The 21,404-nt window shown below is 43.7% G+C and overlaps 1 protein-coding gene across 1 annotated transcript in view; it reads left to right on the top strand.

Moving 5' to 3' along the window:
- Positions 1–401: 401 nt before the first annotated feature.
- Positions 402–21,404, top strand: part of LOC141084407 (ribosomal protein S6 kinase 2 alpha-like) — a 43,239-nt gene continuing 22,236 nt past the window's right edge. The window contains exons 1-16 of the mRNA XM_073569134.1: positions 402–431; positions 947–1,048; positions 2,100–2,193; positions 2,604–2,674; positions 3,052–3,137; positions 3,477–3,685; positions 4,996–5,134; positions 5,236–5,368; positions 5,517–5,682; positions 5,835–5,936; positions 6,156–6,278; positions 6,433–6,542; positions 6,842–6,936; positions 7,242–7,309; positions 8,640–8,729; positions 9,006–9,109. Coding sequence (XP_073425235.1) covers positions 402–431; positions 947–1,048; positions 2,100–2,193; positions 2,604–2,674; positions 3,052–3,137; positions 3,477–3,685; positions 4,996–5,134; positions 5,236–5,368; positions 5,517–5,682; positions 5,835–5,936; positions 6,156–6,278; positions 6,433–6,542; positions 6,842–6,936; positions 7,242–7,309; positions 8,640–8,729; positions 9,006–9,109 — 1,722 coding nt within the window. The remainder of the gene's footprint in view (positions 432–946; positions 1,049–2,099; positions 2,194–2,603; positions 2,675–3,051; positions 3,138–3,476; positions 3,686–4,995; positions 5,135–5,235; positions 5,369–5,516; positions 5,683–5,834; positions 5,937–6,155; positions 6,279–6,432; positions 6,543–6,841; positions 6,937–7,241; positions 7,310–8,639; positions 8,730–9,005; positions 9,110–21,404) is intronic.

Raw genomic sequence — 21,404 nt, 5'->3', positions numbered from 1 at the left:
TGTCACAGTAAGTGGTCCCCTGCGATCACATCATAGAGGGTGGATGAGAGCTAGACAGCGGTGTGCCCACCATATAAATGCTGCTGTCAGACATTGACTGCATCATTTAAATGGTTAGCAGAAAAACAGCCGCTGCCAGAACTCAGCTCCGTCCGCGGCTATTACAGACGGCTGCCGTTATGTAATATACCTGTATATTCCGTGTGATTAGGAAGCTCAGCTCCGGACCCCCCTCCAAATGGGAGGACTCCATTCACGGGAAGGAGTTATGGAGGACAATAAATGGAAGAAGGTTGGGGATATTCCTACTTTTTGCAGTTTCATGTTCCAGCATCTAACCAACCAGCCCTTATACATATATATATGAAGAGATGGGGAGGAAAGGAAGCAGGATGTAAAAGATGGTACTTGATATTAGGGGTCTTGGGGAGGTAGGATTGTGTTCCTATCATCACAGAAGTGGGGGATGGGTCTGGGTATGGGGCTGTTAAATGTGAGGTCCTTTGGACGGAGGTTACTGCTGGGGAAATAGTGACTTCGGATACATCCCAATATAATGAGTGGACTTATGTCATGGGAAGATAGAGGTATTATTATGGGATATTAACACCTTACTCCTTGAGCCTGTGTGGTGCGTGTAGGGGCTAATTCTGAACTAGGTTTTGTTTTTTTTCTGGTCTGGTGTTGCAGTCACCCCGTGTTTGGAGTGTGAGGCTGCTGTGGCCATTTTCCACAAGTCCCAGTCAGCCATATGCGTTATTTCCATACACTGGGTGCAGAGGAAGGACATGGAAATGTAAAGGTTCTCAGGCGACCGGTTCCATCGGCAGCGGTCATGTAGTAGTTGTAGTGCCAATAGCAGGGGAAACATGGTGACATAAATGGCCTCCTCCATTCTGCACTTTATCTGATGATTTTCTTTTCTTGTTTCTTCTCATTTCTATAGGCCGAAGAAAAATCCCACAGTGGACAATTGGCCTTTATTAAACAATTGGCCCAAAATGTCCTGCTAGTACTGGAGTATCCGGCCTACTCACCGGAGCGTCTGGTAAGGATCATCTTCTTAATCTCACGTCCATGTTGTCTGATCGTCTCCAGATTAACAATAAATGTCCACAATGGTGCTAAAAACTGCCGACTGCACAAGCAGCGAATAATGCGGTAAATCAGAGTAACCCCAAAAATGAGTACTTGTACTAATTGACATAGGCGGGTTATTAGCCTTATAATAAAGTATGGTGACAGGATTGCAGGTGTAATGTAGATAAATGCCGTATATGAGGACAGAGGCAAACAGTTATATACCGTAGATAAGATTCTATATTTCCAGCAGCCATCAGTACAGCAGGAGAATATACCTGCAGTTATTGTCACACTCCACGTCCCGGATTCATCGCTATATGTGCAGTTTACCCCTTACCTGACACATATTGAATTGTGGCTCAATCTCCGACAACTATAGGCGGCAACTGTTCCTATCAGCGGCATCTGATTTTCATGCTTATTAATAATTGTTTGCTCCTGTCCTCATACATGTGCACCATATTTTTGAAAAAGTGCGCCTTGTAATCCGAAAAATATGGTATTTTATCTATATTGTACCTGCAATCCTGTCATTATTCTGTATTATGTGGTTAATAACCCGTCTACATCAGTTAGCACAAGCACACATTCTTGGTTTTATTCTTCCCCAGATTACCAGTCATATAGCAGAAGGTCAGATGTGTGATATCAGACGCCTCTCTGTCCGCTCCAGGCAGACACAGGATATTTTATGGCAGCCTGTCTCTGCGGCTCCATCATCTGTGATGACAGTCTGTACTCAGCAGTGCAGAGTTTGTATTTCCGCCTCTGTCTCACGCGATTATCACAATCTTCCTTCTTGTAAATGCTGCAGTTCTGATAGACGTTATTAGAGAACAGTGGTACATACAAGTCCCTTATATATTAATATGGACTTACTGGAGAGATTCGCCGTGTATAGTCCGACCTATACCGAAATTATCATGTAAATCCAGTATTACTCCTTCCTGCCTTATATATACAGTCATTTAGTGTCTGTGAAATGTTATATTAATTGTATATATTATATCCATCAGGAAACATCAGAAGATGACTCCAAAGAGACACAAAACCTCCATATTGCTGACCCTGATACCCGTCAGCTGGGGCTAAACCCTGATCTGATGGAAGGTAAGCCGATCATCTAATATTTTACATTCAATATCAAGTTATAGAGAACGGTAGAGAATATGGAGATTTACTCCTCATCCTCTGTATGAGGCCGGTGACGGCTCATGAACCCCTATAGACTATAATGGAGGGGGCTGATGTAATTTGGCTTCTCCCCTCTGGGCTTTTCTCAGCCCCCAATCACGTCATTGATGTGACTCGATTAGATCCTGAAGAAGCACACATTTATGGTACAGTATACAGTATATAGATATGCCATAACTATACACAGTGTGTGCAGAATATCCATACACCTTGTATTACTCCATGTACAGGGGTCTTGGCATTTCCTTCACTATATGGATGTTATATAATAAGTGCTGATATAGACTAATACATGACGTCTCTTCATTATTTCATCATTACTTTAGGAATAACTGTGCCGGCAAATACTGATGGAGGAATATGTGAGACACCAGAGATCATCCAGGAATCTGACAGTGTAAGTATCAGAGGGACGTCTGTGTATCATCTGATGACGGGTGTGAATTACACATCCCATATTATACCCCATATGATAATGGGATATCACTGTTTTTCATGTAGATCAGACCTATTGTGTGTGATGATGACGTTACTATTCTACCTCCTCTGTGTGATGTCCCCTATCCTGCCTTGCAGTACAATGACATATGTGTATGGGGGATATCCCCCTATAATATAATAGTGTCTGTGGAGGGTCCGGCTTGTATCACCTCCTCTACATCTGCTGTAGTGTAATCAGTAGGGACATAATGTAGAAGTGAGACCTTCCTGCATCTGGAGCTGACATGTTTCTCCAGCTTCTGTGTCTTACTGTCATTTCTTATTCCTTTATAGGCCTCGATTGGATCATATAACCCCTGGAGGTTACCTTGTAAGAACGACTATAAGCCGATCAAACTGATCAGCTCTGGATCTTTTGGGTGAGCTTTATTTTGGTATAATAATTTATTTCCCAGGGCTCCTTATGACGATGCCTATGTCTCTGTGCTTTGCCCCTGCAATGCTCCCATAGAGAAATTATATGAATCCACATCACTGTCCACATCAGTCAATATTCAGGTCAGGTAGGATGTGACGGGGAAGAGGACCCCCACTAGTGTTCATTTATGGAGTGTTATTTTATGTAATTCTAGACATGGCTTTCTAGTGATGGCCTCACATCTAGTATTAACTATTAGGTCAGGAGATCATTAGATGAGGTCTATAGACACATTATTAGTAAGAATTTATAATAAATCTTGGATTTTACTTTTCTCCAGGGCCGTCCACCTAGTGCGCCATAAAGACTCAAACCAAGTATGTGCTATGAAGAAAATAGACATACAGAACCTTAAAGAGCCAAGGAGACTTGAACGAGCCTTTCTGGAAAGGGACATCTCAATCTTTGCTGATTGTCCCTTTGTGGCCTCCATGTTCTGCTCCTTTCCTACTAAAATTCATCTGTGTATGGTCATGGAGTATTTGCCAGGTAGGACACATCCGTTGTATCTATATCCAGCCTCAATGGCTTAATCCTAGCACCTATATATAACCAGAATGTGCCCACTAGGACGAGTACATGTCCACACTGCAATTACTATAATGTATCTGTTACCAAGATGCCGGAAAAACCATTGATCTCTGTGAACGTCTCCCCTGTAAGCCCTCACTGAGCATGGCAGCAATTTCCACTATGGATAAATGGAAGATTTCTCTTTACTTGAACAATTTTTATAAATAGGAACTTTCACAGAGAAATAATTTAGAGAATAGTAGATGAGGTCCGGCTAGGCCTCTTTGTAGGGTCACTGTGTAGTATACAGTTGTGGGTTAAGGCCCCGTTACATTTAGTGATGCACCAGCGATCCCGACCACGATACGACCAGGTCAGGATCGCTTGTGCATCGCTAAATGGTTGCTAGTTAGCTGCCAAATAGGCAGATCTCACAAGTGACGCAGCAGTGCTTGGTGGTTGATACTCACCTGTCAGACGCAGCGATGATGACCGTCTTCCGCCTGCGTCCATGGCTCGCTCATCGGTGGAATACTCCTAGTAGGCCAGTTAGTGAAGGGAACTCTGGTTCAGCAACTTGTGAGAGATCCTATGAGACTCCGGGAATGCAAAGTGTTAGCCAAGGCTTGAGAGCTGTGGGTCTAAGAAAAGACAAGTCGGCGAGGCTGGGGGCACATATAGTAAAGAAGTTAGCCACAGACGCTTTTTCTAAGTGGTACATGAAAGTGGGCTAATGCTAGAGAAAGTAGGAAGATGCAGCTGAAGATTTCTAGCTATCTAAGAAATGTAAAAGCCCCTAACTCTGATAGTGAAAAGTTTCACCACTTGTGCTGGTGAAAAATGTTTGTTGAAGACATGCCACTGTATTGTAACCTAAAGAAAGATGTCTGTGTCTCCTGCTGTGCTTTTTTTGATCAATGAAAAGAACAGTAAAGTCAAACTTGTTTCTATACACCGTTGTGATCTCTCATTCGTGGAGTCACGGGGAACCCCAGCCACGCTGTGTGACAGACCAGAGAAGCCGAGAGGTGTCAACAGCTACAACAGCTTCACGCACACTGGAAACAGGCCCCTGTTTTCGGTAATGTGCTAAGGTGTCTGACTCATGGCACTCGCCTACGGCTACCACCCTGGGCACTGTTTCACAGTATACACACTATATTATTCAGTCCATCTCTATGTATGAGATCCTGCCCCAATGTGTCCGCCTATTTCTTTTTCACCTTAATCATGTGTAATTTGCATTGTAACAAACCCTCACCTGTCATATTTGCTTTCTACTGTAGGAGGAGGCTGTGACAATCTTTTAAAGGACATTGGTCATTTTCCTGTCCCCCTGGCCCGTATGTACATAGCGGAAACGATTTTTGCTGTGGAATACCTGCACAGCTATGGTGTGGTCCACCGAGACCTGAAGCCCGAGAAGTAAGTGACCCTTATAGTATAATAATGGGGAAGAAGGTTAAAGTTTCTCTTACAGTATATGGGTTATTACTCGGGGCTAACTTCATTTTTTTCTTTCACAGCCTCCTGATAACATCAACAGGACATATTAAAGTCACAGATTTTGGACTTTCAACACTCGGCATCATGAGACCAACATCAGACATCTACAGAGCTCCAATTGAGGACATCACCAGCGAGTTCGATGATAATGAGGTCAGCTTTACTTACCGGACCTTCTACTTCAGAAATCTCATCTCTTTCTCCTTCTCTGATAATTTCTCATCTAGAAAATGTTTCCATTGATGTTATGTATCACATTTATATTTATTGATCATCATCTAATTATTCTGTTGTATTCCAGACTGGTGGCACCCCTCATTACATGGCTCCAGAAGTCGTCTTAAGGAAAGCATATGGCAGGCCTATTGACTGGTGGTCAGTAGGGATCATCCTATATGAATTTCTTTATGGATTTACACCATTTTATGGAGATTCCCAAAGGGAGATTTTACTCAGTGTCGTCAGGGGTAAGTAAAATATTCTGAATGCTGTGTGATGTCACAGTTATTTGGTTTAATTGGTTTTGTGATTTAGTTTCTAGCTTTGTTAAGGAAAATGGTTTACATGAAATTAAATGTAAAGGTTGAATTTCCTGTAATATTTGCCTTTTATATAACAGATGACATAACTTGGAGATATAATGAATACATTGCTCCAGATGATGCTCGGAACCTGATAACTGGGCTGCTCCAAAAAAATCCAGCACAGAGACTTGGGACAGGTAATATTATAATAGTATTATTAATGACTTATTATACCTCTCTGACCAGACAAATGGTTGTGTCTGTGAGGATCAGCACTGAGGTTTTCTTCCTACTTTCAGTACAATTCCTTCATGTCGGCTACATTACATCGTCAGTTTTTAATATAAACAATAGAGATCTGGACCAGCTTCTTTGACAATGACTGTATTGCTTTCTTTCTTGTCTTCCTTTTCCAGGAGGAGCAAATGAGATAAAAATTCATCCATTTCTATGTTGCTTAAGTTTTCTCAACCTTCCAAGTCAGAAGCCCCTGTTATGTCTTGATCTAGCATCAGATGAGGACACCTGCTACTTTAATAGTAAGTAAAATGAGACGTCATCTGCCTGAAACTGCAGTGTGTCTTGTCTTTCATGTTATGTGTCAATTATTTCCCATTATTATTAGTGATAGCATGGTGACTGTCTGACCATGGTCTTATACTAATAATCTTTTATAACTTTTGTACTTTGCAGCTAGCTTTAAGAAACACCAACATATGGATTCAGATGAGGAGAACACAAGTGAGGACAATGACTGTCCAGAAGTCCAAAATTTTGTGTCATCTTCTCAAAGGTTTTCTAAAGTAAGTATGTGGACAATAAAATGTATAAAACCTATAATTAGAAAAAAGTTTAAATATAAGATATCTTATAAAAATAAATAATAATAATCTTTATTTTTATATAGCGCTAACATATTCTGCAGCGCTTTACAAATTGCACACATTATCAACATTGTCCCCGATGGGGCTCACAATCTAAATTCCCTATCAATATGTCTTTGTAATGTGGGAGGAAACTGGAGTACACGGAGGAAACCCACACAAACAAGGGGAGAACATACAAACTCCATACAAATTTTATATTTCTCTGCTTGTTTCAGCTATATACAAAAAGTACCGGGATGATGAACAATGTAGAAGAGCGCATGTTATCTTCAAAGTGTTCCCCAGAGAATAGCGAAAAAAGCTCAGACATGTGAGTAGATTATTATCATGAGATTTAGGTCTGATATATGTTCAGATCCAAATATAAGACACGAGAACACAAATATAGGTCCAGCATCCAGCTCTTAATGATTTCTGATTTCTGTGGGTATGGCTTGTGATATCACTGTAGTAATAACTGATCAATGTGACCAGCCATTCATTTCCAGTTCACTACAGACCAATATTACTAGTTACACTCTATTCCTGCTGGTAGAATTGGGATTACAGACAGATGTTCTTCCATTTTTCTATTGTTTTTACTTTGAATTTACTTGTCTTTCTTCTACCAAACAGGCAGAGAGAGTCTTCTTCCAAACTTGATGGTGACAAAATCAGCGAGTCATCCTCGCTCTCATTGTCAGGTATGTACAGATTTATAGGCCATACTATTATAAGCTATAATAAAAAAAGTAAAATGTGGATCAGCTCTTAAAGACTCAGAAAATTACTTTCTTTATTCCCATTGTCCCCCTTAGTATTCCGTTTTTTGTTTTGTTAAAATACCCCATATGGTTCCAGAGATTTGGGACTTTTTATTTAGTGCTAACACTTACTGTCTTTACCAATGGGGCGTGGCTCACAGGATTCTCTGGAGGCATGTTTACAGGCAAAAATTACCTGTGAGTCACGCCTCCATGGTAAAGATAATTACAGTTAGCACTAAATAAAAAGGCCCAAATCTTCAGAACCCTATGGGGGATTTTAACAAATCTAAAAGAAACAGAATAGTCAAGGGATCAGTGGAAATAAAGTAGAGTGAATCCTGGACACTTTTGACCTAGTGACAGGTCCTCTTAGAAGTTACTCTGACGTTTTATCTAACTGATTACATAATAACATTGTGGCTAGCTGCAAGTAATGTCATGTTAATAAGGGGACATATTTCCTTTGGGAGACCCCACATGGCGGCACACAGAGAAGCTACAGGTGCATATTAAGGCCTGTTTCATACCTCCGTCATCGGCGGTCAGCTGAAATCCGCCAAAGGTGGAAATAAACTGATCCGTCTCCATTTAGCGATGTCGGATGACGTCGGACCACGTAGGAGAACGGATCCGTGGAAGAAGCAATGCGGCTTAATTTAAAGTGCCCGCGGTCGTCCCCATGGCCGCGATCTCGCAGGAGGCCGGTCGTCCCCGTGGCCGCGATCTCGCAGGAGGCCGGGTGTCCCCATGGTCGCGATCTTGCGGGAGGCCGGGCGTCCCCATCGATCTCGCGGGAGGCAAGGCGACCCCAGTCATGGGCGCGATTGCTTGCGGGAGGCCGGTCCGGTATTCAAGTTCGGGAGGTTGGTGCCGGTGAGGAGAGAGAGAGATTTTAGCGGCTCCCGGGACGGTAGTTAAGGATTAAAATGCTTCCCGGAGAGAAAATAGCAGAACGTCACTGCAAAAAAACGTTGCAGGGTCTGTCTCATCCGCCCGGGAGCCGCTAAAATCTTGGAGGATCCGTAAAATAACCGGTGTGACGGACGACCGTCAGTCAAGATCCGCCAATAATGTAAGTCTATGGGTGTAAAAAACGGATCCGCCCCTTTTTTGGCAGATCCGTTTTTTAAAAAAATTGGCGGATCTTGACTGACGGGAAAAAACTGATGTGTGAAACAGGCCTTAATCAGTTTGCATAATCTATAAAGGTACAAAGCTAATCTTATAGAAGTTTATCATCAACATCTGTTTCTGAATTTTTGATTAGATTCTCCTGCTCAGAAGAGAAGAAAGTCTGCACGAAAATTGAAAAAACAACAAAAAACAGAGATAGTAGAAGAGGGGGAAAGGAGGCGAGGTAAGTGTGACAACAGGGTCCATGTTTTATTATGTAAGTGAGAAGAATTCATGTGGAGCAGATGTCATCTGTCAGTGGTGGGATTGTCACATGTATGACGACTGACAATGATCCCCTTACCCATGTATGGAGAACATCCCTCTACCGTCCTCTCTCAGTGACACCACAGTGGTATCCTCTAAAATGGAGTCCCATTACTTACATGAGTTTTACATCTTTTCTCATAGGTTCGATCTTCCGCCGGATGATATCATCGTGTCGTCGTGGATTCTCCAGGGCTGCTCGCGCTGTCAGAGAAAGCTGCATTTTTGCCTGCTATCCCCAGAGCACCAGAGACATCGCATGGACAGAAGACCCCCACATCTAGAGCCCTGAAGAAAGTGCGGCATGTCCACCATCAGTGCTGTACCTATATGGAAGGACTTGTACATCTACTTGTGGCCTTCTGACCAGCACAAAACATCTTCAAAAGACGAAGGCATCTTCAAGAACATCTCTTGATCCTTTCCTTCAATGCTTAATTTAAAAATATCAGTAAATAAAAATATAAAATTGATTAATGTAATTTTGAATCTAATTATAATGGTGATAGTAATGGCATATCAATACGATACACATCATAAATGTCTCAAGGGTAGGACACAAAACATGAGAAGATTGGCTCTATATTTCCCATTAACCCTCTAAACACAGGCCAATAGTGGAGGAGAGTAACACATATTCCGTTATTTCTAAGCGTACATGTACATAGCACTTTACAGATGCCAGCATGCCCACATAGTTTTTTCTAGGTAGACAATGTAGGAAAATGTAAGCAGTGTTTTTCCTCAGGTGTCTTTTTTTTGTAGTTTTTGCAGTTGGTGTTATTTTAACTATATACAGTAGGGAACGTCTTCTAAAAAGAAGCAACCAGCAGAATGAGCAATCATTTCCGTTATCCATGTGCACAGACCATAAGAGTGGCAACCAATCTAGAGGAAACATGTTCTGATTCACTGGTTTTATAAGAACTGAAACACTTTAACCCCTTTACTCCCAAGGGTGGTTTGCATGTTAATGCCCGGGCCAATTTGTACAATTCTGACCACTGTCCCTTTATGTGGTAATAACTCTGGAACGCTTCCGTGGATCCTGGTGATTCTGACACTGTTTTCTCAGGACATATTGTACTTGATGTTAGTGGTAAAATTTCATTCATATAACTTGCGTTTATTTGTGAAAAAAATAACGGAAATTTGGTGAAAATTTTCAACATTTTGCAATTTTCCAACTTTGAATTTTTATGCCCTTAAATCACAGAGATATGGCACACAAAAAACTTAATAAGTAACATTTCCCACATGTTTACTTTACATCAGCACAATTTTGGAACCAACATTTTTTTTTGTTAGGAAGTTATAAGGGTTAAAAGTTGACCAGTGATTTCTCATTTTTACAACACCATTTTATTTTTAGGGACCGCAGCACATTTGAAGTCACTTTGAGGGGTCTATATGATAGAAAATACCCAAAAGTGACACCATTCTAAAAACTGCACCCCTCAAGGTGCTCAAAACCACATTCAAGAAGTTTATTAACCCTTCAGGTGCTTCACAGAAATTTTTTGAATGTTTTAAAAAAATAAACATTTAACTTTTTTTCACAAAAATTACTTCAGGTCCAATTTTTTTTTTATTTTACCAAAGGTAACAGGAGAAATTGGACTGCAAAAGTTATTGTGCAATTTGTCCTGAGTATGCTGATACCTGATATGTGGAAGGAACCACTGTTTCGGCGCATGGCAGAGCTCGGAAGGGAATGAGCGCCGTTAGACTTTTTCAACGCAAAATTGGCTGAAATTGAGATTGGGAGCCATGTCACGTTTGGAGAGCTCCTGATGTGCCTAAACAGTGGAAACTCTTCACAAGTGACCCCATTTTGGAAAATAGACTCCCCAAGGAACTTATCTAGATGTGTGGTGAGAACTTTGAACCCCAAAGGGCTTCACAGAAGTTTATAACGTACAGCCGTACAATTAAAAAATCATATTTTTTCCACAAAAATGATCTTTTCACCCCCAATTTTTATTTTCCCAAGGGAAACAGGACCCCAAAAGTTATTGTGCAATTTGTCCTGAGTATGCTGATACCCCATATGTGGGGGTAAACCACTATTTGGGCGAATGGCAGAGCTCAGAAGGGAAGCAGCGCCATTTGACTTTTTTGGCTGGAATTGAGATCGGACACCATGTTACATTTGGAGAGCCTTTTATGTGCCTAAACACTGGAAACCCCCCACAAATGACACCATTTTGGAAAGTAGACCCCCCAAGGAACTTATCTAGATGTGTGATGAGCACTTTGAACCCCCAAATGCTTCACAGAAGTTTATAACGCCTGGGCGTGAAAATAAAAAAATCACATTTTTTCCACAAATATGACCTTTTAGTCCCCAATCTTTTATTTTCCCAAGGGTAACAGGATAAATTGGACCATAAAAGTTGTTGTCCAATTTGTCCTGAGTACGCTGATACCCCGTATGTGGGAGAAAACTACTGTATGGGCACACGTCAGGGCTTGGAAGGGAAGTAGTGACGTTTTGGAATGCAGAATTTGATGGAATTGTCTGTGGGTGTCATGTTGCCTTTGGAGAGCCCCTGATGTGACTAAACTTTGGAAACCCCCACATGAGACCCCATTTTGGAAACTAGACCCCCCAAGGAACGTATGTAGATGTGTGGTGGCACTTTGAACCCCCAAGTGCTTCACAGAAGTTTATAACGCCCAGGCGTGAAAATAAAAGAATCCTATTTTTTCCACAAGCATGATCTTTTAGTTCCCATTTTTTTTTTATTTTCCCAAGGGTAACAGGAGAAATTGGACCCCAAGAGTTGTTGTATAATTTGTCCTGAGTATGCTGATATCCTATATGTGGGAGAAAACTACTGTATGGGCACACGTCGGGGCTCGGAAGGGAAAGAGTGATGTTTTGGAATGCAGACTTTGATGGAATAGTCTGCGGGTGTCATGTTGCCTTTGGAGAGCCACTGATGTGCCTAAACTGTGGAAACCCACACAAATGACCCTATTTTGGAAACTAGACCCCCCAAGGAACTTATCTAGATGTCTGGTGAGCACTTTGAACCCCCAAGTGCTTCACAGAAGTTCATAACGCCCGGGCGTGAAAATAAAAAAAATCCTATTTTTTCCACAAACATGATCTTTCAGTCCCCAATTTTTTTATTCTCCAAAGGGTAAAAGGAGAAATTGGACCCCCAAAATTGTTGTCCAATTTGTCCTGAGTACGCTAATACCCCTTTTATGATAGAAAACTACTGTATGGGCACACGTCAGGGCTTGGAAGGGAAGTAGTGACGTTTGGAATGCAGACTTTGATGGAATGGTCTGCAGGTGTCATGTTGCGTTTGGAGAGCCTCAGATGAGCCTAAACTGTGGAATTCCCCCACAAGTGACCCCATTTTGGAAACTAGACCCCCCAAGGAACTTATCTAGATGTGTTGTGAGCACTTTGAACCCCCAAATGCTTCACAGAATTTTATAACACTCGGGCGTGAAAATAAAATGATCATATTTTTCCCAAAACATGATCTTTTAGTCCCCATTTTTTTTAATTTTCCCAAGGGTAACAGGAGAAATTCGACCCCAAAAATTATTGTCCAATTTGTCCCGAGTACGCTGATACCTCATATGTGGGAGAAAACTACTGTATGGGCACACGTCAGGGCTTGGAAGGGAAGTAGTGACGTTTTGGAATGCAGACTTTGATGGAATGGTCTGCGGGTGTCATGTCGCGTTTGGAGAGCCTCTGATGTGCCTAAACTGTGGAAACCCCCCACAAGGGACCCCATTTTGGAAACTAAACCCCCACAAGGAACTTATCTAGATGTGTGGTGATCACTTTGAACCCCTAAGTGCTTCACAGAAGTTTATAACGTAGAGCAATAAAAATAAAAAAAATAATATTGTTTTTTCCACAAAAATGATATTTTTGCCCCAATTTTTATTTTCCCAAGGGTAACAGGAGAAATTGGACCCCAAAAATTGTTGTGCAATTTGTCCTGAGTAGGTTGATATCCTATATGTGGGGGTAAACCACTGTTTGGGCGCATGGCAGAGCTTGGAAGGGAAGGAGCACCGTTCGACTTTTTCAACGCAGAATTGGCTGGAATTGAGATCAGACATCATGTTGCGTTTGGAGAGCACCTGATGTGCCTAAACAGTGAAAAAACCCCAATTCTAACTCCAACCCTAACCCCAACACACCCCTAACCCTAATGTCAGCCCTAACCCTAGCCCTAAGTCTAACCCTAGCCCTAACCCTAATGGAAAAATGGAAATTAATTCCTTTTTTTTAAAGTTTATTATTTTTCACTAACTAAGGGGGTGATAAAGGGGGGTTTGATTTACTATTTATGGCGGGTTTTTAAGTTTGGCAGCAGTCATACACTAAAAGACGCTTTTTATTGTAAAAATAATTTTTGCATCACCACATTTTGAGAGCTATAATTTTTCCATATTTTAACCCGCCGAGTCATGTGAGGTCTTATTTTTTGCAGGACGATTTGACATTTTTTTTGGTACCATTTTCGGGCACGTGACTTTTTTTATCGCTTTTTATTCCGATTTTTGGGACGCAGAATGAACAAAAACCAGCATTTCATGAATTTCTTTTGGGGGGTGCGTTTACATCATTCTGCGTGTGGTAAAATTGATAAAGCAGTTTTATTTTTCGGGTCAGTATGATTACAGTGATACCTCATTTATGTTTTGGCGCTTTTATGCAATGAAAACAATTTTATATAAAAAATATTTTTGCATCGCTTTATTCTGCGAGCTATAACTTTTTTATTTTTTGCTGATGACGCTGTGTTCTGGATCGTTTTTTGCAGGACAAGATGACGTTTTCAGCGGTACCATGGTTATTTATATCCGTCTTTTTGATCGCGCGTTATTGCACTTTTTGTTTGGCGGTATGATGATAAAGCATTGTTTTTTATTTTTATTTTTAAGGGGTTCACTAAAGGGGTTAACTAGTGGGACAGTTTTATTGGGCGGGTCGTTACGGATGCAGCGATACTAAATATGTGTACTTTTATTGTTTTTGTTTTTTTATTTCCAAAAAATGAATTTATTAGGGAATATTTATTTATTTATTTTTAAATTTATTTAGGGATTTTTTATAAGTTATTTTTACACTTTTTTTTAAATTTTTCTTTACTTTATTTTATTGTCCCAGGGGGGGACATTACTGTAATGTGTCAGATCGCTGATCTGACAGTTTTCACAGCACTCTGTCAGATCAGCGATCTGACAAGTGCTGCACAGTCTTCCTCCGTGCCTGGAAGCTGCCTCCCTGCAGGCCCCCGGAGACCCCCGCAGCCATCTTGGGAAGGAGACCCTCGGACAGCGCAGCACATCGCGCTGCTCCGGGGGTCTCAGGGAAGCATGGAGGGAGCCACCTCCCTGCCTGGTGCTTCCCTAATCCCCCGGTACACTGTGATCATGTTTAATCGCAGTGTGCCAGGGGTTAACGTGCCGGGGCGGTCCGTGACCGCCCCTGACACATAGTGCCGGGTGTCAGCTGTGATAATCAGCTGACACCCGACCGCGATCAGTGGCGCCCCCCGTCCCCCCGAGAGCGCCGCTGATCGCTTAGACGTACTATACCGTCCCCGGTCATACGGACCCGGGTACCGTGGATGGGATAGTACGTCTCATGTCAGAAAGGGGTTAAAGGGAACCTGTCAGCAGGATTGTGCACAGTAACCTATACACTGTGTCAGGTCGGTGCACTTCTAGTGATTAAAATGATACCTTGGTGGATAAAATTCATCTAAATGGTTGTTCTTTAATCTTTATTTTCAGTTTGTAGTTAATGAGATTCTCGGGCCCTAGGCTGGGGTTGGTGTATGCGGTGCTCTAAGTATTCATAATGCAGACTGCTAACAGGTCACTGATCCCTCACTGACCTGCCCCCTAGTTTACATAATGAATACCTAACATACTGAAGAAAGAGACAAAAACGCTTAATCACTTGATTAGTGTGCCAATAATACATTTTCTTGATGTTATCTGTGGCGCCCCTGAGGGTTCAGTCACCACAGAGGTACTGCACCTCCTCCTGAGGTGTGGTACCCCACCATCCAGGTAAAGTGGAGGCACCTGACCACACTCCAACACCTGCACCCCACACCACAAAGTAGTGTAGCAAAGCACCTTCGGCAGCTCCCTGCTTGGAGTGTAGCATAGCACCCCTTGGTGGCTCCCTGCTTGGAACACGAAATGTGCTGGGAGGTGGGTGGAGCTGAGTATACATAAAAGAGCGGGAAGAGTTGAGTCAGTCGTTCAGTAGTTCAGTCATTCAGTGAGTGAGTGAGGATGTAGAAGGACAGAGAGAGAGACAGAGAAGATCCCTTGGAGAGGGATGGAAGAAGGAAGTGCTGCAGCAGGCCACAGTGATCTGGGTCTGCTGGCACAGGAAAGAGACAGAGAAAGGAAGCTTGATTCTCCATTGGGAAGAAGGATTAATACGGAACGTAAGGAGAATAGGAGGACTAAGGATCAGGGTTGGAAGAGAGAACCCTTCCCAAGTTCACAGCGCAAGGCCGGGGTCCGGTCCCCGAGCTTGTACGGATACTAATGGTCCTGCAGCAGACACCGGAGGAATAGAAGTTGTCACCACTTTATTCCCACACAAGACTTGGGGGCACAACAGCAACGATAGTGAGCCGGGACTAGGTAGTAAGGAGTCCCCGAAGCAGGCTACAGCTGTCTGCCGTACAAGTAGAGTTCATAGGAACATCTGACAGGAGGAACTCCAGTGTAACTCAGTACTGTGAGTACTTCACTCAAAGGCACTAAGAGGGAGATGTTCAGAAAAGGCAAATATGTTGGCGGAGTGTTGGAAAGGAGTACTTCATCTTGCCTGGAAGTTGGCTGAGCTCCTGACCTGAAGGACACGGTACGGATGCGGGCACCTGTACCTACAACAGACTGTGAGTAAAGCTTTGGAACTACATGCCCTGGTGTCCTCCACTTATTCCTGTGCCAACCTGCCCGGCACTGCTACATCCCTTGCACCAGACACTACACCATCTAAGTGTCACTTCACCGACTCTGCCCTGGGACTACAGCCCTGCCTGTGGAGGGCTATAACATCATTGCTGCACCACACCATCTGTCCCAGAGGATCTGTCTGCAGCGTCGGCTTACATCTTCATTGCCGAACACCACAGGTGGCGTCACGAACCATTCATAAACATTCCCCTGTTTACAATGGGCGCCCAGGGCCACAGACAGGTCCCAGTTGCCGTGACATCTCCCACTGAAGCACATCGGGCCCGGTACCGAGTACCCCACAGCCCTGGGAGGGCGACCCATATCCAGCAAGGGGAAAAAAAACAATTTGAAAATGGCGCCTGCTGCACCTGCACAGTAGCAACTATCAGTGTCTAGCTGTGATCTGATAGCTGCTACTCAGCATGCCCCGGCGGCGCCATCTTACTGGAGAAGAAAAAAAAATCCTCCTCCAGGATGATGCCGCCCATGTATTATTGACACACTAAAAATGCGATTATGCTGCAGAGGAGGTGCCATGGCTGGCACCTGCCTGCAGAAGCGTTTTTTGTCTCTTTCGTCAGTATGTTAGGTATTTATTATGTAAGCTAGGGGTCAGGTCAGTGAGGGATCAGTGACCTGTCAGCATTCTGCATTATCAATATCTAATCAGAGCACCACATACATGAACTCTGCCTTAGGGCACGATAATTTCATTAATTACAAACTGAAAATAAAGATTAAAGAACAACCACAAGACAGATTTCATCTACCAAGGTATCATTTTAATCAAATTACGGCACCGACCTGACACTGTGTGTAGGTTACTCAGCACAATCCTGCTGACAGGCTCCCTTTAAATAGTGATAAGAAAAGAGTATGGGAAGAAATTGAAGGGGCACTGTCCACAAATGTCTGACAAATACACCATGTTCCAAATTATTATGCAAATGATATTTTTCTCTGATTTTCCTAAATTAATGGTCAGTGCAAATGACAGTCAGTCTAATAAAAGTCATCACCCGTTAGAGCAGTAGTCCCCAACGTTTCTGACCTTGAGAGCCACATTCAGCTTAGAGAGAGGGTCGCGAGCCACATTCAGCACTGAGAGAGGGTCGCAAGCCACATCTAGCTCCCACCCCCTTCAAAGAAGTGTCAACCAAAGCCCCCATTACAGGTATAAATAACCAAAGCTTTTCCACAGAAATCACTCCAAAGCAGTGCACTGAGATCCAGGGGTTCCCACAATACCCCCATTCAGTATTCTCCCATCAAGGACTCCCAACACAATGTCACATCCAGCTTTGAGCTCCTCCTCTAACAGGTAGTACCATTCTCCAGCGTACCATATCTAAAACATCTCTAAACCCCTAAAGGGCCTGTCACACTAAGCGATATCACTAGCAATATCGCTATAACGTGTGACGTTATAGCGATATTGCTAGCGATATCGCTATGTCTGATACTTACCTACGACCCGCTCCCCCGCTGGTTATCGCTGATCGCGCGAGAACGTCCTGGACCGTTTCTCATCGTCAGGTTCCTGCGGCGCTTCCTGTGGAGAGACAAGCGACGAGCGTAGAGCCGGGCGGGAGGACGTCAGGATCGCCTAGTGTGACAGGTAAGTAGCGACCCCCGTCCCCTGCGATGTCGCTGGTGAGATCTGCCTGTGTGGCAACTCACTAGCGACCACTTAGCGATGTACCAGCGATCCTGAACGCGTCATATCGCTGGTCGGGATCGCTGGTGCATCGCTAAGTGTGACATTACCTTTAGACCAATAAATGTGGATCCAGATCTGCTCTTCTGTGCAGGGCTACTCACAAAATTCACCATTTTGAGATGTGCTCTTCATACCTGTTTGCTAGACCTAATGCAACAAGCTGGCAGAGAGTCGCAAGCCACAATTCATGGGAACTCGAGCCACATGTGGCTCCCGAGCTACAGGTTGGGGATCCCTGCATTAGAGTATACATCAATTTTATTGAAGAAACCTCCCAATGATAACAGTATAATTTCCAAAATGAATGAAAACTCAAAATGCACTGTTCCAAATTATTAGGCACAGTAGAATTTCTAAACATTTAATATGTTTTAAAGAACTGAAAATGCTCATTTGTGGAATTTGCAGCATTAGGAGGTCACATTCACTGAACAAAAAAGCTATTTAACTCCAAAACATCCTAACAGGCCGAGTTACATGTTAACATAGCAACCCTTTTTGATATCACCTTCACAATTCTTGCATCCATTTAACTTGTGAGTTTTTGGAGAGTTTCTGCTTGTATTTCTTTGTATGAAGTCAGTATAGCCTCCCAGAGCCGCTGTTTTGATGTGAACTGCCTCCCACCCTCATAGATCTGTTGCTTGAGGATACTCCAAAGGTTCTCTATAGGGTTGAGGTCAGGGGAAGATTGTGGCCACACCATGAGTATAAATCCTTTTATGCCCATGGCAGCTAATGGCTCAGAGGTATCATTTGCAGCATGAGATGGTGCATTGTCATGCATGAAGATGATTTTGCTCCTGAAGGCACATTTCTGCTTTTTATAGAATGGAAGAAAGTTGTCAGTCAGAAACTCTATATACTTTGCAGAGTTCATTTTCACACCTTCAGGAACCTTAAAGGGCCCTACCAGCTGTTTTCCCATGATTCCGGCCCAAAACATGACTCCTCCACCTCCTTGCTGACATCACAGCCTTGTTGGGATGTGGTGGCCATCCACCAACCATCCATTGGTCCATCCATCTGGACCATCCAGGGTTGCTCGACACTCATCAGAAAACAAGGCTGAAAATTTGTCTTCATGTATGTCTGGGCCCACTGCAACCATTTCTGCTTGTGAATACAGTTTAGGGGTGGCCGAATATTAGGCTTTTGCACCACAGCAAGCCTTTGAAGCAGTAGCGTAGCTACCGGGGGGGGGCAGGGGACGGTGGCCCCGGGCCCCGCGCTCTGAGGGGACACACCGGAGCTACACTACACCACTATTCTGTGGCAGAGCAGGGAGAATCGATCTCCCTACTCTGCTGCCCGGCTGCTATGGGCCCCAGAGAAGGCGGTGGGGGGGCCTCGGTGCCAGCAGTGGGCCCCCCATCTCTCAGCCAGCAATGTCGTCCTGGGCTATTCTGTGTGCACAGGACCTGTGATGAGGTCACAGGAGGGGTGGAGTCAGGGGTCACATGATCAGGGGCTTCAGTGGCTGCAGGACTCTGCTGTGCTGGTTGTCATGGTGCTGGCTGGATGAGGTGAAGTTTCTGTGTGGGCTCAGGAGGGGTTTACAGGGTGGATGTAGCAGAACTGTGTGTATGAGGTGTACAGAGCGGAGCAGTGTGTGTAGACTGTGTACGGAGCAGAGATATGCATGTATGAGGTGAACGGAGGAGCGGAGCCGTGTGTGTAGAACGTGTACACAGCAGAGATATGCATGTATGAGGTGTACAAGTTGTATGGAGCCGTGTGTTATGGGGTGAGCGGAGCCGTTTGTGTACAAGTTGTACGGAGTGGAGCCGCATGTGTGCAGCGTGTATGGAGCGGAGCCGCGTGTGTACAGCGTGTACGGATCGGAGCCGCATGTGTACAGCGTGTACGGAGCGGAGCCGCGTGTGTACAGCGTGTACAGAGCAGAGCCACGTGTGTACAACGTGTACGGAGCGGAGCCGCGTGTGTATAGGGGGTGCGGAGCGGAGCCATGTGTGTATAGGGGGTATCAGGTGCAGTAATAGGGACACATGCAGCAGCAGCGGCTCAGCATTAGGGCATCTGGTGCAGTAATAGGGGCACATACGGCAGCAGCAGTGGCTCAGCATTAGGGCATCTGGTGCAGTAATAGGGACACATACGGCATCAGTGGCTCAGCATTGGGGTATCAGGTGCAGTAGTAGGGACACATATGGCAGCAGCGGCTCAGCATTGGGGTATCAGGTGCAGTAATAGGGACACATACGGCAGCAGCGGCTCAGCATTGGGGTATCAGCAGGATGAGGGGTTTGTGCAGGTTGGGGATACATGGTGATGGAGCTGGAATATGAGAAGTGGAACATGTCGTTGTTGTATTCTCTGTAGCCGAGTCCTGGCTGGAGGAGTAGTCATGTCGGTCTGGGCCAGATGGAAAAGACGTGAAAAGAGAACAATTCCATTAGAAAGATCGTCAGTGGTAAGACACCAACTATAATTGTCCAGGAATCACATATGTTTTGTAGGACTGGTATTTACCACTGACCATATGGTGGTAATAACCATGTTGGTTTTTATATAGAGATTATTTACAGTAACCGCGCGGTCATCTCCTACGTCCACTATTAGGGTGCGTCGCCGAGTTGTAAACAACGTTACCTAGTTAGGGGCCCACTCAGAAGTTTCGCCCCCCCTGAACCAAAACCCTAGCTACGCCTCTGCTTTGAAGGATCCTACACCTTGAGGTTCGAGGGACTCCAGAGGCACCAGCAGCTTCAACTATCTGTTTGCTGGTTTATAATGGCTTTTTAGCAGCTGCTCTCTTAATCCGATCAACTTGCCTGGCAGAAACCTTCCTCATTCTGTCTTTATCAGCACTAACACGTCTGTACTCAGAATCAGCCACAAATCTCTTAACAGTACGATGATCACGCTTAAGTTTTCGGGAAATATCTAATGTTTTCATCCCTTGACCAAGGCATTGCACTATTTGATGCATTTCCGCAGCAGAGATCCTTTTTCTTTTCCATGTTACTTGAAAACTGTGTCCTGCTCAGTAGTGTGGAACATCCAGTTTTCCTTTTATTGGGCTCACACAGCAAACTAATTTCCACAGGTATCTGAGATTGATTTCAGTGATCCAAAGAACCCTGAGACACAATACCATCAATGCGTTTCTTTAAAACAAGCAAAAAAAACGCTATGACACTTAAAAACAATTTGCATAATAATTTGGAACATGGTGTATACCTGTCGGAGTATTGGATGTATACTTGCAGGAGAATTGGATGTATACCTGCCAGAGTATTGGATGTATATGTATCAGAGTATTGGATGTATACCTGCAGGAGAATTAGACATATAAATGCCGGAGTATTGGACAGATATGTGTCAGAGTATTGGATATATACCTGCCAGAGTATTGGATGTTTACCTGCCAGAGAATTGGATATACACCATCAGGAGTATTGGATGCATACTTGCAGGAAAATTAGACGTATAACTGCCAGAGTATTGGACGCATACGTGTCAGAGTATTAGATATGAAACTGCCGGAGTATTGGATGTACATGTGTCAGAGTATAGGATGTATACCTGCTGGAGTATTGAACGTATACCTGCTGGAATATTGGACGTATACCTGCTGGAGTAATGGAAGTTTACGCGTCAGAGTGTTGAATGTATACCTGCAGGAGAATTGGACTTATATCTGCCGGAGTATTGGACTTATATCTGCTGGAGTATTGGATGTGTACGTATCAGAGTATGGGATGTATACCTGCCGGAGTATTGGAAGTATACCTTCTAAACTATGGGATGTATACCTGCGGGAGTATTGACCGTATATGTGCTAGAGTATAGAAAGTACACCTGCCGGAGTATTCAATGTATACGTGCCGGAACATAGGACAAGTACAGGCCCGGATTGGCCACTTACCCAAC

Source organism: Dendrobates tinctorius, unplaced genomic scaffold (assembly GCF_039654945.1).
Source record: "Dendrobates tinctorius isolate UK_male_01 unplaced genomic scaffold, ASM3965494v1 ptg000022l, whole genome shotgun sequence".
Lineage (NCBI taxonomy): Eukaryota > Metazoa > Chordata > Amphibia > Anura > Dendrobatidae > Dendrobates > Dendrobates tinctorius.
The sequence above is the reverse complement of the archived record's forward strand: the minus strand, read 5'-3'. Positions and strand labels throughout refer to the sequence as shown.